The 18,988-nt window shown below is 32.2% G+C and overlaps 1 protein-coding gene across 1 annotated transcript in view; it reads right to left on the minus strand.

The window, feature by feature from the left end:
• Window positions 1–18,988, minus strand: part of PlexB (plexin B) — a 461,345-nt gene that overhangs the window by 29,370 nt on the left and 412,987 nt on the right. Inside the window, 1 exon segment of the mRNA XM_081761825.1 lies at window positions 17,238–17,586. Coding sequence (XP_081617951.1) covers window positions 17,238–17,586 — 349 coding nt within the window.

The following is an 18,988-nucleotide window of genomic DNA, read 5'->3' on the forward strand; positions in this document are numbered from 1 at the left end:
AAAGAAAAAGAAAGAGCGAGAAAAAGGAAGTGTGTTGGTTAGTGTTCCTCGGTTGTGTAATGCGTTAGTATTAAAAAAAAAAAAAAAGAAACTGTAGGGAAAAATATCAACACAATACCTTGAGAAGGTTTATGGCGCCAAATGCGGGACGGATACTTTCTTCTTCACCTATCGAGATGAAAGCTATTCCGTTCTGTATTCAAAGCTTCTCAACGTATTCTGAGTTCGATTCTTGCAATGGATTTTCGCGAGATTCATTTCAAGAATCATCAGTCGCAAGGCTGGTGTAGGAACTCCAAGTATTCAAATTCTGCTTGTGTGATTAATGAACAAGTCAGTCAAAACAAACATCATTGAAATTTTGAAATTTATTTTGAAATTTTCATTCTGTGAGTCCTTATACTCACGCGTTGTTAGTTCTTTGATTGTGGGTAAATTCTTGATCTTTCCCCGACTGGCTTCTCAGCGTTAGTCGTAAATTAAATATTATGTTAGGTGCTAAAGAGATTCCTTACACGAACTATGCGAACTAAAGCCTTAATATGTTTCGTTTCTCAGTAAAAGTTCATAATGAGATTCATTATTGTGATTTTGAAGTTTCAAATTATTTTAAAAATCTTCTTGGAGGCCAATTTAATTTTATTGTTTATGAATGGACGTGCTTTTTGTTAATTATGAGAGAATTAAGTACACCAAGATTGAAAGTTTAAAAGGGCAATAAATTCAGTTAGTAATTTGTTTTAAGTAGAGACCATTCTTAATAAGCTGTTGTAATATTAAGCCTAACTCGTTATTTTATTATTTTAAGTCGTGTTTGAATAAAGACAACACTAATGTGGGACACCCCTGAAGTATAGTACCCTGTATTTTAAGACCGCAAAGTCCCTTGTATTTTGATTGAATGATAAGAGCGTAAAGTATTAGGATATGCGTTATTGCTTTTTGAAGTCCATGGCATCAAAGTTTTGTAATTTGAATAAAGCTCTTGTAAATTTTAATTGCCAGTGTAAGGCTGTTTTATTAAGGAAGAAATACGTGAACTTAATGTAGTAGAAAGATTAATCCTAACAATTCCGTTTGTGTTTAGCTATTGTTATTAATTAAGGAGACGTTTAAATAATTTATTAGTAGACATTATTAATCAATGAATCTTTTCTTATTCATTATGTTAGAAGTTGAATTATCGATAAATTTATCACTTTCCGGTCACGATAAATTCGACCGTAGTCATTGTGTTAATAATTTCATTTGTTCAGGACGTAAAACCGTGCTCTGTAGTATTGTTATTAATTTTGCTATTCCTTGCCGAGCGCTAATGCCTCGAGTTGTGTAATTATCTTGTAAATTTTAGCGAGCTATCTAATTTTGGAACGTATCGTTGGGAGACACCCTGTCGGAAAATATTGAGACAGTGAACATACCTCTCCCTTGTTCCAGCAGTAATTCATGGAGTCTAGATTAGGTTAGGATGTGTCAATTCCCTTTCCTAAAAAGAGTACCAATTCCATCAAACGTGATAATTAACTATAATTATCAGCCCCAAAGCGTACATTGGTCGTTCAGAGAATTGTCACCTGTTTCTATCGCTTGTATTAGCTGAGAATCGTGCAATCTCTGATGTTTATACTCCGTTGAATCGATCTTATTGTACCAATTCCATCAAACGTGATAATTAACTACAATTATCAGCCCCAAAGCGTAAATTGGTCGTTTCAGAGAATTGCCGCTTGTTTCTATCGCTTGTATTAGCTGAGAATCGCGCAATCTCTAATGTTGATCCTCTGTTATATCGACCTTATTGTATAATGGTGCGTCCGCGTAATTGTAAGGAAGTTAAGCCGGATCTTTGAGAAGGCTTACCCCCTTAAAGGTACGGGACCCTCCTATTACATCCCAGGTCGCTATGGACCCCCTAGGTCCCGCAGCTGTTTATTATCGTTCAGTTTACTAACGAACGACCAGAGAATGTTTGGTTCTTTCGGAAGGAAGCCCAGTGTTTCGTTCGAAAGACACCCTATGGTGTTAAAGTTTTAACTATGTGCTTTTCGAGATGGTAATGATATGTATGGAAGCTAATGTTGTATTTAAATGGTCATAAATATTCTTGCTCGCGAGTGCCTAATCTAATCAAAGGTGCGTTTGTGTAGACCTAATCCTTTTGAGCACTCTTGCTCCCTAATGAGTCCAAGCACGAGTCCTTAAGAAAATCTAAGGTTGTCCGAAGAGATAATTAAATTCGCTTGTCCAATGTATCAAGTATTGTTATGTTTTCTAGCTTCCGCGTAAATTAGTGATGTTATAATATCATGAGTAAAAGAAATGCTTTTGCAAGTCCAGGAATCGAGTTATTTTCTAGAATAAAATTCTTATCGGGCCTAAATGTCAAATACAGCCGCCCTGTTTAGTAAATAAGTGCATTATTGATCACTTTGTAATTGCATATAAACTCTTTCTTGTCTCCTATTTGAAATGATAAATCGTTCTTTTGTGCGTATAGATATTCGAAAAGGTCTCTAAAATGTAAATACGCGGTTAAAATTCCTCAAAGTTAAAGTTATGAATAAATGCGCAGTAAATGTAAGTCCCAGGGTCATATGAGTTAATATTAGATGATAGGCTAAAAGTAATCCTTATTATACCTCTCTTGCCTCCTGCCGTCCGAGTGCCAACTTAATTTGTACCTAAGAGTCGACATCATGTCTCCTGTAAGGAATTCTCGTTGAATTGTATTAATTGTTCTTAAATGTATTTAAGTAATTATAGTCTATTCCCGTTTGATTGTATTTCTATAAGGTTGCGGCACATTCTATTTTTATCATTTGGATATATTGATTATTGTATTTACCAGGAATAGACATTTTAAGCTGTAATTCTAATAATATTCTAACGTGAATATACATTATAATAAATATGATAATGGTATTTGATATATTATGCGTTATAATGCATATGATAATTGTATTCTGATATCTTCTATATGTTATAATTAATATGAATTTTGGTGAATATCCAGGTTCAAAAATTAAGATCTACCAATTGAATGATATTAATATTTTACTGTAAAAGGTAGTTGTTATCATAGTAAGGCAACAAGATAATTGCCTGAAGTTATAATTTAAATTCATTGTTAATTTCTAAACGTCAGTACTTCAGTTATATTGGTTCCTTTGTTAATAAAATGACGTAAAAGCGAAGTACCTCTGTGCAAAGAGTACAATTAAATATATGTTGATTTAAAATTCTATATTGTAACTCTACCTCTCTTATCGATTAACTATTTGTAGCAGTTCATTTTATAAATTGAGACGATTTATTTGATTGATTTTTATTAAGCGTCTGTTCAACTGCGTTGATTAATTATTTGTGGTAGTTCATTCTATAAATTGAGATGATTTATTTGATTGATTTTTATTAAGCGTCTGTTCAACTGCGTTGATTAATTATTTGTGGTAGTTCATTCTATAAATTGAGATGATTTATTTGATTGATTTTTGTTAAGCGTCTGTTCAACTGCGTGACAATAGTCACTAAACAATAATATTGAACCACGCGTTAATTGGCATATTGTTAAATGAAAATGTTGAAAGTCTAGACAATAATTGATCTTGTATATTGGTCGTTTGCGCCATATTGTAATTTAGGTATTTTTTAGACGTAACTATAAAATTGCCATTTAGTTTATGAACACCCGGTATTGAGTCGTGTTCCATATAAATGCTATTTAAAAAGGGTTCATTTTGAAACATTCATACGCTGTCCCGTACTGAATTCTAATTGTTTAAGGGATGAATGTTATAAAGTGTTTAAAAAAAATATATATATATATATATGTTCTAGTTATCCCTTTCGCGCTAAAAGAAATCAGCCTTCATTTCATTCGAAAGATTGTATGAAAACATAGAAATTCTTCTTTTGGCCGTTCTCTGTTTAAAAGAAAAACCAGACCCTTACCAGACAGGGCTGTAGTATAAAATCTTTTTCTTCACACCACCCTGACCTCAGCGTGGAGTGTAGTAGCAAAAAAAAAAAAGAACTCTACCGGTGGACTGCAATTACGTAGAACCTATACAGAGAGCAGGAATTAAAACAGATGTTAAGTGAGGTTCACTTCATTAAAAAAAAAAACTTCCTACACATAAAAACAAACTGGCTCCCTTTCTTATCGTGTAACTAATGGTTTGTTTTGACAATTTTGGAGTAAGTGATAAAGTGTAAATTTTTAATTAATGTATCAGAAAACAAAACGTAGAAAAAAAAGAAAATTTGCATATAGTAATAATAATAATAATAATAATAATAATAAAAATGAATTAAATACCTCATTAACTAATGTAGTTATACTCTGTATACGGTAGTCTTGCGATTCTATGTAATGTTTATAATCTCTAGAATTTTTAGGTAGTTGATTCTTGTACTTTTAATAATATAGAAGTCATTCAAATCTTTTGTTAAATTTAGTAATTCTATATATATACCTAGTGGAAATTTCGTTTAGGACATGTGCAGTCCTTGAATGTGTAGAGAGATTAAGACTCCAACTACCGTAAATGATTGCAAATTAGTAAAAAAAAAAAAAATGCGTGTAAATATTTGCTATCTATATATACTTCCTTTGTAGTTATAATTGATTTGTAAAGCATAATTGCATGTTACTTGAGTTTAATATCTAACTATATTATTTTAGTATGGGTCATCCATATCCTTTACATATAGGTATATCCTTTGTATATATAGGAACTCGTATTATAATAATAATAACTATAAAAACTGAGTAAAAAAAAAAAATTATTTTAAATGTGTACTGTACATAATTGAAGTCATTTGTGTTATCCCTCGCTATAGTGTTTTAATAGGTATAGTGTATTTATACGAAATCAGGTTGTATTGGCCTTGTTAGTCTTTGTATATTTTTATAGACAAAGCTTAGTTTTGTAAATATGTAGGAACAAATCGTATCAACTAGGAACTCTGTATTATACGTATATAACCATTGGTAGAGCCATGTAGTAATTTCTTAAATTTGTGAGTCACTCACAATCGAGATTTTATATCTAAATAATTGGTAGTCTAATGATAACTTTGTTTATTAACGTAGTTTAATAATGATTTTGGGTTCTCATATTTAATTCTAGTTATAGAGGTATATATATAAACATTTCTTTAACTTTTTAATTGTTTGGGTATGACCTAGGTATTAGACCTTTAGATAATCGTATATCTTCTTATATAAAAAAAAATATATATATATATACTTAAGCTATTTTGGGATTCTAGTGAATACTTCGGTACTACTGATATAATTACTTTTGTGTCATATTATTTTATTATGGTGTTACCTAATGCTATATAATTATTTCAATGGGTTTTTACTTTATGGATTTAAGTACTTCGATTATTTAGCTATAATTGTGTATAAAATAATATTCGCTGGTATAAGCAACAAAAATGTTTTACCTTTATGAACTTTACTTAAAGAATTAGTAAGTGTTGCCAACTAGGACTAAGAAATTTTAATTGAATATATCTATGTATGAGTATTAAGCAGTGTTGCCAATCCTAAAGATTAAAAAGTGTTGCCAACTCTAAAGTTTAAAAACAATATTGCCACTTAATATTTTTTTTTTCAAAAAAATTTAAGCCCAAGTAGTCAAAAAAAAAATATTCCTCAGTTCCCTCGTCTATTTTTTTTATTTTACGCGGGAGGACTGTAGCGGCCGACCTGAGGCGCCTTCGGGCCGACCTAATTTTTTTGCTTTTCTTACTGTTATTAAATTCATAATTACTATTTAAAAACCTTTTAATTGCTTTATTGCCATGTAATTATTGCAGGTATTAGTCAATGTTAAATTTCTCTCTTTATATTTTGTTCTTTCTGTGGAATAACTAAGCCAGACGAATACTTAAAGTTAGCTGTTTTCTCGTAAGAGGAAACTCATATCTTTTTCTCCCCTCTTTGCATCTTGAGAAACAGATCTGAATTGGTAACCTATAACCTTCGATTCGCTGCACGTGCAAGGGAATATCTAACCCTTGTGTCTTATCTGAGAGTCTGATGTTATTTTCTGAATACTCTCATTGTCCTCTGTTTAAGCCCAGATGTTCTCAAAAACATGGTAGACGTATAATTAACATTTTGGCGCCGAAGTTGACACTTCGAAAATACTAAATATGTCTATTTTGACACCGTATAAAATAAGTGTCTTGGGAACACTTGTATTTTTGGTATCATTGTGAAACGATTAAGAAACCTGTAAAATCTGGATAAAGCTTGATTTTCTTTGTAATATCAAATTAACCTTTGACTTTTAATTTGGATATTATGTACCAGATGACGCTAAAGCCTTATACTGTTTGTAATAACGCGCATGCGTGACTATTCTAGTTAACACCCTAAATAGTCGTTTAGATTATCAATACCCAATCTAAACGTAAAGACTAATTTCATTGCACACGAGTATCCGCCCTTTTTGGGAAGATACCACCCTACTATACTCCCACGTACGTAACGTGTGAATAAACTCCCTGAATACAAAATAGCTGTACAAGCTGTTCTCAGGGGGAAATCATTGTGTGTCTACGAGGCACGAGCTTCGTGCTCGTCGCCGGGGGCTCCGGCCCACTCTTCGGGCTCAGGCTTCTGTCCTTCGCCCGCCGGACTTGCGTTTCTTCTCTGACTTTGTTAGAGTCATAGAGAGAAGAACTTAGTGCATTACCAGAGTGTGTTATTACACTGTGTTAGTGGAGAACTCCGTCATCTCCGTTCTCCTACCAAGGACCATCTCTGTTTTCATTTCGTGTGTGCAATACAGCAAGAACTTTGTTACTGTGCTGAACGTTGTTTCTAGTAAGTTTACTACTACTACTTGCAGGCAGTCGTAATTCAATCTCTTCATTGAACTGCCCTTGTTTCTCTTTTATCATTGGTCATATTCTGACCCCTCTCAAGTTTCACGCATACGCCACTAGACTTGTGCGTCATCTAAAATTATCTCTGATGTATAACAACTTATTGCTTAACAACTCTTCTGCGCTGTACAAAAGCAACTTACAATAAAACTCATACTATTCTAACTCGGCGTTCCAGTTATTTAAAACGCCTATCTAAAGTTTTCAAAGTACGACCTCACCTACTCATATTCTCTCAGAAAGTACCTCCGAAGAAGCCGTTCGTCGAAGTCATTATTATCACATCTCTTTCGTTCTCTGGTTCCTACGTGAACCACTACACCAGTCACGCCTGTTGAGGACCGAACTCTTTATCTTCTGTAGTTGAGTGAACCATCACCCTTCCGTGTGTGTTCTGCGACTCCAGTACTATTCCTGCATTCGCCGTGAGAATTCCGATTGGAGAAAGAACTTCACTCTCCGTAGGAAGTGGAAGCATCTTGTTGGTTTTACCGCTCGAACCAATACAGACATCTTCTGGGAATTCTTGGTTGCAACGAACATCTTGTTACCACGCTAAGCTCAACTGGACTTATATAGGACTCGACGATATCTCCAGAGGCCACTTGGAACTCTTTCATCTGTGTAGGTGTTGAATTGCGAGGTGAGTGATTTAAATTGTTTTAGTGATTTTAATTGTGCATCTTGATTCCTCGCATCGACTCAGAATCACGTCTACTTCTTTGCACCCAATATCCGATTTCAGTGTTTGTGTAAAGTGATTCTACAACTAAGGTTGTTAGCGATAACTATCTCTTCCATTTTATTGTTTTATCGATTAAATTGTTATTAGGCTGAATTATTTAAGTATAGCCAAGCCTGACCTTGTCTTGTGAAGTTTTATGTATTTGAGGTCCATTAAGTGTGTTAATAATCCTGTCTCCATTGCATTAGCTTTATTTTTAAATTCATTGTTGTATAATACGTGCCTAATTATTAAGTTGTCGTCCCGCTACAAATATTTATTTCTTTGCACGAGTCCTAGTTGTCTATTATTTTGGAGTGCTAATTAATCTCGTTGTTGTGTGGGCTTCACGTTAACTAGTGACCCCCCTTTGGAGCCGCCACTGCCCTAAAGTGCTGGCAATTACCTGCGGGACATTCATGGATCAAGGCTCCCTTATAATCTCGTAAACTCGTGCTTGAACTTTGTAATTAATTATTGTCATACATAGGCACTCATCCTGTTCTCTCTCTCTCTATCAACTCACCTTGCCGACAGCCTGGTTAGTCGGACATTGTTTGAACAGGACGGACCTCCTCCCTACCGTACTAATAAATTGCCGAGCCCCATAGACTGCTCAGCTCCATTACATTTTAATGTCAGGCAACCCTCTAAGTCAGATATTCTTGAGACCTTTCGTGGTCCTTTATTAACTATTCTGTTAGCTTGATTTCGGCTACCTTTGGTAGAGATATTGTCGCTAATAATCTCTTTTTATGTTCGTGACCTGTGGTGGGACTCCCTCACCAGTGGCCGCAAAAGTTCTGATCGCCTCCTGCCACCGGCCCCGACAGTATACATATATACTTCGTGGCGACCGTATAATCACAACCAGAAGTTCCCTAGGGGCTATACATTGAATTTCTATTGGTAACTCCAAGAAACTTTTGACGGCAATCAGACATTACAATTAACATTAAAGATGTGATTCTTAGCTTATAGCTTCCTAGTTACTAGGTTTGTGAATTTACAACACAATGTAGATAACATTTGAAATTAGTTTTAAGTACGTTTTCTTTATAGCCTAACGTATTATTGAAATAGAAAGTCTTACTGTTGACTGACTTACACACTACAGAACAATATAAACTACCTGAATAGGCACGTTTGCAACGTAACTACTAATTTTCATTAGTAACACTTTATAGTAAAAGTTCTTTCCAATTGTAACTAAATTTGGAGTTGCAATAATTTACAATTAAAACAGAATTTAATCATTGCAAAAGTAATAAAACTATATTTATGATAAAAAAAAGTCCTTAAATATATATATTATATTTTATACAGGGTGTTTCAACATAACACCGACAACGTTTGGGAGGTGACTCCTGATATCAAGGTAACACGAAAAGTATAGACCAACCTGGGTGCACAAATGCTTCCTTTCAGAGTTATAGGCTGCTGAAAACATGAAAATAAATAAATAAATAAATAAGATTAAAGGTCCATAGCTCCAAAACTATGGGACCTACCGTAGTCGGGTGAAGACTTCACTTAGGAACGAATATGTGCGCTACCCAAAACACTAGTTTCAGAATCAGGTACTCACGCAACCATTTTTATAGAGGCAGTTTGGCTACGAGTATATAATCTGAAGTATTCACCAACTACCTCTATAAAAATTGTTGCGGAAGTACCGCAGGATTCTGAAACATGAATATTTGGATAGGGCACACACACTAGTTCCTAAGTGAAGTCTTGACTCGACTACGATAGGTCTCATAGTTTTGGAGCTATGGACCTTTATTCATTTTTTCATGTTTTTGGCAACCAGTAACTCCGAAAGAAAGCACTTGTGCACCCAGGTTGGTCTATATTTTTCGTCTTATCTTGGTGTCAGGAATCACCTCCCAAACGTTGTCAGTGTTGTTTTGAAACACCCTGTATATAGAAATATATCACCATTTGCTTATTCTCAGAAAAAAAATAATAAATAGAACAAAATATATATCTGGATCTCAGCTATGTTAAGCTGTTGTTTAGTAGGCACGCATCAATACATAAGGCGTAAACGATATATACAGTATATATCAAAAAGATTAAGTAACTCCATTCAGATCTTATATACTACTGTAAGGAACAAAAGACGCCCGTATTGTGATGTTATAATTATAAACTTAAACTGGGAGTTCATTTGAATTTATACCCAACATTGATGTTTTATCTTCAAAACAAATATATGAATCGTTGAGTTCGAAAACCGGTCATCTCCATCGAAGCTAATTTGAGCGGAGTGACAAACAAAACTAAATTAATTAATATGTATCTGACATATAGGGTTATTTTCATTATTAGAAGCTAGAAAAATGTCAGTTCTACTGTCCGAGAATAAAAACAGCAGAGAATATGTGAGATGCATATTGAATAATTTAGTTTTATTTGTCGCTCTTCTCAAATTAGCTTCGATGGAGATGACCGGTTTTCGAACTCAACGATTCATATAATTGATGAATAACAAAATAGGACACAATTAGTGTATTGTTGTCATATAAAATAATATCGATCAGATAATAGTTTTGTTTAGATGTTCAAACCCTTCTTATTCGTGATACAACATGAATTTGCTTATAAATTTAGTAAAGACACTAAAATTACGTATAGGAAAAAAATATATTAAATAAATAATTTAGAAACAAATCTCCTGATTTGCATCTCTATCTAATGTTAAATTATTTCTTAATAAAACTAAAATAAAACTAACTAAATAATAAAGTTACGTAAACTGTACAAATATAACACAAAATTTTGGGCAGATTTAGCAGAATAACTAATTCCAAAATAATTTAATAAGAATGTAAGAAAAATTAAATAAGAAAGTGAAACCCAGTGTAAACTGACAGGGAAAGTTCTAAGAACAAATATAATAAACAACTTTGAGAATTACGGTACTCATGCAATAATATCAACAATATTTATAATTACGTTTAGAAAAATATCGATAGAAGAATAAAGTATTTACCAAGAGATAAATTGAAGTAAAATCTAAAGAAAAGTTTTAAGTGGTTAGTTTGCTTTACAATACTGAAACTTAATTAATACGAATAGATAGGTACTTTCATTAATTTTTCGGCGCACATATACTGATCACTACTTTGTATTAAATTCATATCACTTAGATCCTTCTCTATCCCTTTATCTACCGATCCTGATGTCTATAACATAAAGACGAATTTAAAGTTTCCTTCTTTCTTTGTTTTTAATAACGTTGTGTTCAAGTGATAAAAACTATCCTTTTCGAAATGATCCATGTCGTTAGAAATTTCTTTTATCCTTACAGAGGAAAGGTTGCGACGCAAGTAGACAGAAAGACTAGCAACCACATTAAAAATACTAATATATTTTTTGTTAATATCACATGTATACAAGCCATTCACATAGAGCAACCAAAAACAATTTTTAACCTTCACCAACAAAGCATTTTCTAATAACAATAGAAAAAGAAGCAGTCTTTGTTGTACAAAAGCTCTTAACACAATTATCTAAAATCCTTACTATGATTTGCATTACTAAAGAATAAATCTATTGCGAAATAAAAGCGACAGTTACAAGCACTACATCATGCTGCTTATTAAGCAATGCTAACGAAAAGGGAGGTATAGTTTATCTCTTTAAAAAAAAAGTATGAACATTTGCACATACTTGATATGTTTGGTAGGGAATTTTTTCGTAATGTGGATCCTCTTGCACAAGGTGGATGGTCTAAGAGAAAAAGAAAGGGAAAAATGAAATGAAGATCAAAATGAAAAACCAGTAAGCAACGCTATCTTTCTGTCTTACAAATAAATAAGACTGTTTACTAAATAAGATACTATTTAGCTTCATGCAACATAATACTTTCTAAACTGAACTATTTGTTTATTTCCTATGGGTGTTTCAGGAGAAATAGGAAATATTTTATCAATTGCTAGTATCCATTATTCTGAGTAAAAAATGTTCATATAAGCATGTATCCAGTTATCAATAAGTTTAGGATTACAGGGATTCAAATTTGACATGGATAAAAACTATTTTGAGTATCTGAATTTGTGCTTATTATCTATTTAAATGACGAAACACGCAAATCAGTAATCCACTATTTAAGGCAATTGCAATTTAGATATCGCATTATGTAATGGTTCACCATCTTGCAGGAGGAAAATAGTAATCCTTCCAACCAAGAAAACTTCCTTCAAAAATTATGGAAGTTTACTTTGTAGCTTTTTTTTTTTTTTTTTTTTTTTTTTTTTTTTTTTTTTTTTTTTTTTTTTTTAAATAAACGAACTCTGTAAGGCGATTCAGTACCAAGCACACGAAATAAAATGGTTGTCGATCTTACTGCTATACACTTAATCAAGGAAGCGACTATAAATACTTCCTTTTACACTTTTATAACTGTTTCCGACAGAGAATCAACACATATTACTTATTTATTTATCGTGTTCTAGACAGAACCTGAAGGCCATTTAAAATATAAAAACGAAAGAAGAAAAGGAATTTTCGGAAGAATGTCGACCATAACTCACATATTAACGGTGTCCAAAACACCCTGGAGAAACTTCAGTTACGAAAGTTGGTAATGATAGGTCTGCAAATTGCTAGAGAGAACGTTAACACTTTATATGCGCGAAGTTTATTATTATTATTATTATTATTATTATTATTATTATTATTATTATTATTATTATTATTATTATTATTATTATTATTATTATTATTAAATCAGTTTATTATTTCCAGCTTAATTATTTTCACCTCATGGTATTGTGCCATTCAAACAAAGGATTAACGTAAATACAGTGTTTCATAGTAACTTTCTACACGCCGACCCGAATTCCTGCATTTTGATGTCTGTCGAGAAATTGACACATGTCACTGGAACTTTTATACGCATAATAATCGATACTAGTACGTACCAAATATTTAATATTTCTCCTGTAAAACATGGTACATATATCTTTATATATTTTTTCATATTATTCATAAACAATAATCTAATGGGAAAAAATAATGCATGTCTGTTCTAAACAATTGACTATGCCAGTTAGTACAACCATTAGCAAAGCACGACCGTAACCCTTGTTTTCTGTAGGAAGCTAAAATTAACAACACATATGCGTACATATAAATATATAAAATTTATGTGAGCTAACAGCCATGCAAAGCTCAAGCTTATCATCTAAGGTAAGTGTAAATCCAACACGAATATAATATCTGTATATCTTAGTGATTTTTTAAAGAAATATTGTTTCCCTTCAACTTCGGGGTAATATATGATTTGTTTACGTCGTTTACGTCGAAAAGAACTCCGCTTTTCTTTCTTTAATTTTTTTTTCTAGTACATAATATTGTGAAAGGAGGAACTAAGTTACAGATGAATACGTAACACGCACAGGAATGTTAGTCTATAAAACCACGCACGCTAGCACCAAACCTTTTTTATTTGGGAGGGCGGATCTATAAAGAATAATCCCCACCATTCTGACTACTATTTCTAATACACAATCGTTACATACTAACATTTATATTCTTCTGAATTTTTATTCTATAAAAACTCAACAAAAACAACGAAACTTAAAAACAAATATTTGATGTTTTTCCCAATAAATCTACGAATATTAATTTAATAACATCTACTCAATGCATTACAACTGCTCTTTGTATCTATGCATTATATATAATCAAGCTACCATATACAACTGTAGCTACCGTAGTGGTTCCTATTTTACAGCAATATATTAAAAAAAATAAAAATAATAATAATTTGATAATTTTCCCATGCGTTGTGCAAGACAGAACTTGACTTCGACACGTCAGTTTAACATATATAACTTGCATCAATCTACAAGTTATATCACGTTAATCTTCTCCATACAAAAAGATACTCAAACTAAATATAACATTCTTGTTCATAAATATATTTTGTTACCAACTCAATACTATTGCTAAAGGTAACAAATACTGAAGCATATGTTGGGGAGGCGAAGGGAAATAAAAATGAAGGTACTTTTCTTGTCAATTAACATCAATTTCTAATGTAGAAATGTATAACATGAGGATACCTTCTTTATATTCGAATATATTTAAAATATACTACTGCGCTTTAGAGTTTAAAAGTATTTCGTGCCACAAAGAAACATTACACACACACACACACACACATATATATATATATATATATATATATATATATATATATATATATATATATATATATATTTAAAAAAACTTTTGCTTGCTGCTTAATATAAGCTTTTTACTCTTATTTACCAAGTAATATTTTAATTCATATTTACATAAAGATAATCTAAAATCGACAAAATTGAACCGAGAAAACATTTACACAAAACTTTAACACAAAAATGATAATATATGAGAATCTGTTCGTAACAGGTTGGTATCCAGAAAATAATAATAATAATAATAATAATAATAATAATAATAATAATAATAATAATAATAATAATAATAATAATAATAATAATAATAATAATAATAGGAAGAAGAAGAACTATAATTAAAAAGGCCATTTTGAGTTGTCACTTTATCCAGAGTTAACTTACACAAATGGAGAGTGCAGCTGGTTCTGAGGCCTATTCCACCATTGAACTTTGCAACTTTTCATTTTTCACTTTGCAAAATTAATTAATTAATTATAAAAAAAAAAAAAAAAGAAAAAAAAGCAGTTCTTCAAGTGGTCAAAGAAAAACGTAATATATTGTTTGATCCATTTAAAGACAACAAGTTGAGCGAAACTATACTATATCTGGAAACAATGTTTACAATAGAGTTAACACCACCATGTACTGTTCTACAAATAGTTACTTTTGACACACCGTGCATTTGTCCTAATCCGTGCATTTGAGCACAATTTTCTAGCCAATGAAGACAAAGAAGTATTTGTCTTGCTGTAAGGGCTTTACTACGTTTTGTTATTTTTTCCAATGCCGGTCCAATACGAATTCTTCTTGCTCACTTGTCAAACGAAAGTATTCTTTAAACTGAAATAAATTCATGCCATGGAAGCTGATTCTGTTTTTATACACTTTCTTAGGAATCTCATCCTCACTTGATTCATCATTTGATGAATATAATAACCTTCGAAACATTTCCAAACGACAATGGCTCTTCGTCAATCATTCAGGCAAAAGTCAAATTTCTCTTTGCAAAATACGACACAACTTTGTAAACTCTTGCTTTGCAGTTTTCAGTTTTAAAATTATGGTGGAACAAAGGTAAGATATTTCTGCAAAGTCTTTGCAAGTTTTCGCTTTGCACGTTGTACTTTTCACTTTATAGAAATATTTTTTTTTTTTGTGTGTGTGTGTGTGTGACACATAAACATTGCTGCAAACTGCAAAGCGCAAAGTGAAAAGTTGAAAGTTCAATGGTGGGATAGGCCCCTAGCCCCAGTACTTCTCTCTTCCCTGAACTTTGAATGTATATTATTTTCATATTAATGTTACACTTTGTTTATTATTTTATACAAAAAAATTATGTTACTAGTAACTACGATACTTGTAAGCTTCTATCCTAGTTAATACCTGAAACTCCTTTAACACGAGGAATATGACTAGATATCTCAAGAGAAATAATGATGAATGAGACGGTATTTGGAAACACATGAACCTATTTATCTATCTACCTAATATATATAAATGTAAATCCACTGACTGATTCACTGACTCACTGAAACTATAGATGTAGAACCTTCAAATTTTGTGAAAATGTTTCCCGTGCACTCTGAACTGTAGATAAGGCTAGGTTTTGTGAAATACGTATCCTAAAGGAGAATAGTACGGGAAGAGGGATGAGTTTTTGTTTGTTTGTTCTCCAGATCTCCGAAACTGTTAGATAAATATTCTCGTTACACCCTAGAATGTAAATAAAACGAGTTTTGGGAATGTTGTTTTAAGAGTGAGATGGGGTCGTGATTTTTTTTTTTTTTTTTTTTTCATTTGCAAGATTTTCGAAACTATATGGCGTAGAACCATGAAATTTCGTATAAATGTTCTCCTACACCCAAAACTATAAATACGACCAAGTTTTGGAGTAATCTTGTATAAATGTTCTCTTTGCACCCTAAGCTGCAAATAAGACTGTATTTTTCGAAAAGCGGCTCTTAAGGGGGTAACAGGCTTGAATGATAATTTTTCCTTCACTAGATCTCTGAAACTATTAAGTGTAGAACCTTAAAATTTTGTGTAAATGTTTTCCTTGCAGCCTAAGCTGTAAAACAGATGAAGTTTTGAGAATTGCGTATACTAAGAGAAAAAGGAGGAGGTTTCATTTTTTTCCGTTAACCAGAACTCCAAAAACTATTAAGTGCAAACTATTGAAATTTTGTATAAAGTTTCTTCTTGCATTCTAGGCTGCAGATAAGACAGTGTATTGCGAGTGTATTGCGTAAGGGGAAAGGGGTGGGGGCTTGAATGATTTTCTTGCTATCCTATTTGTAGATGTGCCAAATTGTTAGGTGTAGAATCTTGAAAATTTGTGTTAATGTTTTCCTTGCTCCTAGAATCTAAATTGATTTTAGATATTAATACTTGCAAAAATTCTCTACATATGTAATGCGCGTTCTCATTTGGAATATAGTACGGTGATTTGAAACAATGAAGCCAGATACTTTATAAATACTACTGAGTCTATTCAGAGTAGCTTCCAAGCCTGGTTACGATGGAGGTTCAAAGATTTTAAAGATAGTTCGTCTAGTATATACAAAGAATTACATCTCTTGTCTGTAGCCGATAGGTGATATCTTTTTGATCTTATTATTATTATTATTATTATTTCATAATATTCCTCATGGAGGTCTCTTTATTGATTTTGTTTTCACAAGAATTCCGTAACAGTAGAAATTTTGCTCTTTTTGTCTCTGAAGCTTTTACTGCAAAATCATCTGTTTATAAAACTGTTGATATTGCAAATAGATTTTATTCTATTCTAGATATTTTCCAAACGAAATTTGTTAAAGTTCGTTCAGTGTTATCTACTTAATTTAGAGTCGTACCATTTAAGTTTCTCTTTTCTTTTTCTGTATGGGTTATTAGTTCTGGGTTTAACTATCTCTTACTTCTTTTTTCGTCCCGTCTTTTCTTTTCCTTTTAAGATTTGGTACTTTTTAATTGCAAGATCAGATAATACACGCTCTTCTTTTATCCTAGTTAATATGAGTTTTGTTTAATTATATGAATTACTTTTCTTGTAATGCCCCTGTTTTAGGATATGCCATATTTCATCCTTGTAGAAAATCATTTATTAAGTTTGTTGTAGTTGAAATTTTATGATTTTGACTACATCTGCAGATTATGTATTGCATATATACTTTTTCTATTACCATGTACATTCTATAACATTATATTGTATGAATTTGATTGCATGTACTGAATATGTGTTACATGTATCATATATCTACTACCCAGGCGCAACTGTGACTGTAAAATGCTGTTTGCTGCCTAATAAATAAATACATAAATTATCATTATTATCTCTAGAATAACCTACACTTCCGTATTCTTTAGAACAATTTTCATTGCCTTTTTCTATTTGCACATATACAAAAGATAAGAAGCAAATTTAAAATACTTACAACCATGCCGTGGTCTATTTGCTCTCGAAGCAGACGTTCTTCTGATAATGAGTAGCGTGCATCATGCGTGACTGCATCGACAGGCCCTTTTTCTATTTGGTGTTTGATAGCTTTGAATAATAAAAATAGAGACGATCCTGCATACTCTTTCAAATAGTTATACATACATAAGGCCATCCAGTTAGTAAGCATCTTTTCAACTACTGATTCAGTACGACGCAACATAAGCTGCGGATGCTTAGTTCCAACAGATTTATCTATCAATCTTAACAACAAACTCTTCAAAATATCTGTAGCATATTCCATCTTGCCCATCAGAACTACCATGATGAGAGATGCAACATTGACTCTGAAAAAAAATGAAAATTACATATTATCTATGCTCACTTATTGCTAAAGTTTTGCAGAAAGTCTACTACATTTTCATCTCAAATAACTAGACATTTCAATGTCATTTCGAATTCGAAGTGTTTAATTACTAATCACAATATTAATTTTGAAGAAAACAAACAGTAAAGGATAAATACTAATGACTGGTAAGCTACTATGCACAGTAAATGCGGAAAAAAAAAAAGTGAAATTTGCGCAATTTTACTTTTCATCAAAATAAAAAGCAAAATTAAAGTTTGTAGACCATAGTGATTTAAAACTTACTATGAGATTCAGGAAAATATGTTGGGTAAGATTCATCCTTAGTTATATATTTTGATTGTCCCAGGATTTGGTATAATTTCCCACATTGTAACTCAAGAAAGAGGCAAAAAGGAAACTTTTGGTGTATTAGAAATAATTTACGCAATACTAGCAAACAGATACCTGGGATCCATTGCATGAGCCCATCATATATTTCCTGTTGGAATGGACGTAGACACACGAGCATACGCTACTGCAGCAACTATAATTATTGCTGTACCCACGGGAATTACGGATTTTTGATGAATTGCTACACTGTATAGAGTACGAATAATATATTCCCCATTAATTATGTGGACCTTTGGATTTTTTTTTTTTTTTTTTTTTTTTTTTTTTTTTTTTTAATGCACAGTAGGAGGACTTATAGGAAAGTACCATATTCAGAATCCTGTATCACTCTGTATCACAGTATCTTCTAACTTACACGATACCGTGCTTTTCCAATTTTAATCTTTCCTTTTTCCAAAGAACAACGTGCGTTCAAAAGATGATACACTATGAAAGGAAAATAATGCAATTTTAAATGTAATGGTGATTTGCGATAGATTTCAAGCTATATTATCTGTAACCGTTGCATGTCTTTGTTATTACAAAGAATTTATTCAAAAATTGAAGAAATTGCAGCAAAATGAAAACAGCTGTATTTTAGGCACTTCACAAATTCTATATCCTCTCTTGTTCTGTATAATTTTATTATGGTACAAATAGGAAGTAATGTTCACTGTTAGTTCTATTTTGAAGCATACAGAAGTGAATTTCCCTCACCTGAAACCATAAAACGGAAATATTCTTTAGCAGGATTATCAGCAATTGTTGCAACTTAAGGCTGATAAATTGAAAGATGCCACATAATCGGCTGAAAAATATATTGGGGACAATGAAATGTGCCTCTACAATGAACTAAAACAAGACGATGCAGCATCTGGTGGGACAAGAGATACTACAGAGAATGAGATGAGAATGAAACATACTTATCTTAAGAGTATGAAAAACATTGTACTTTCATTTTGGCGGTGGTGATTTTAGCATCCCTTTCAGCAGCGTGGTTATATGAAACA

Source organism: Thermobia domestica, chromosome 6, assembly GCF_964235325.1.
Source record: "Thermobia domestica chromosome 6, izTheDome1.hap1.1, whole genome shotgun sequence".
Taxonomy (NCBI): domain Eukaryota; kingdom Metazoa; phylum Arthropoda; class Insecta; order Zygentoma; family Lepismatidae; genus Thermobia; species Thermobia domestica.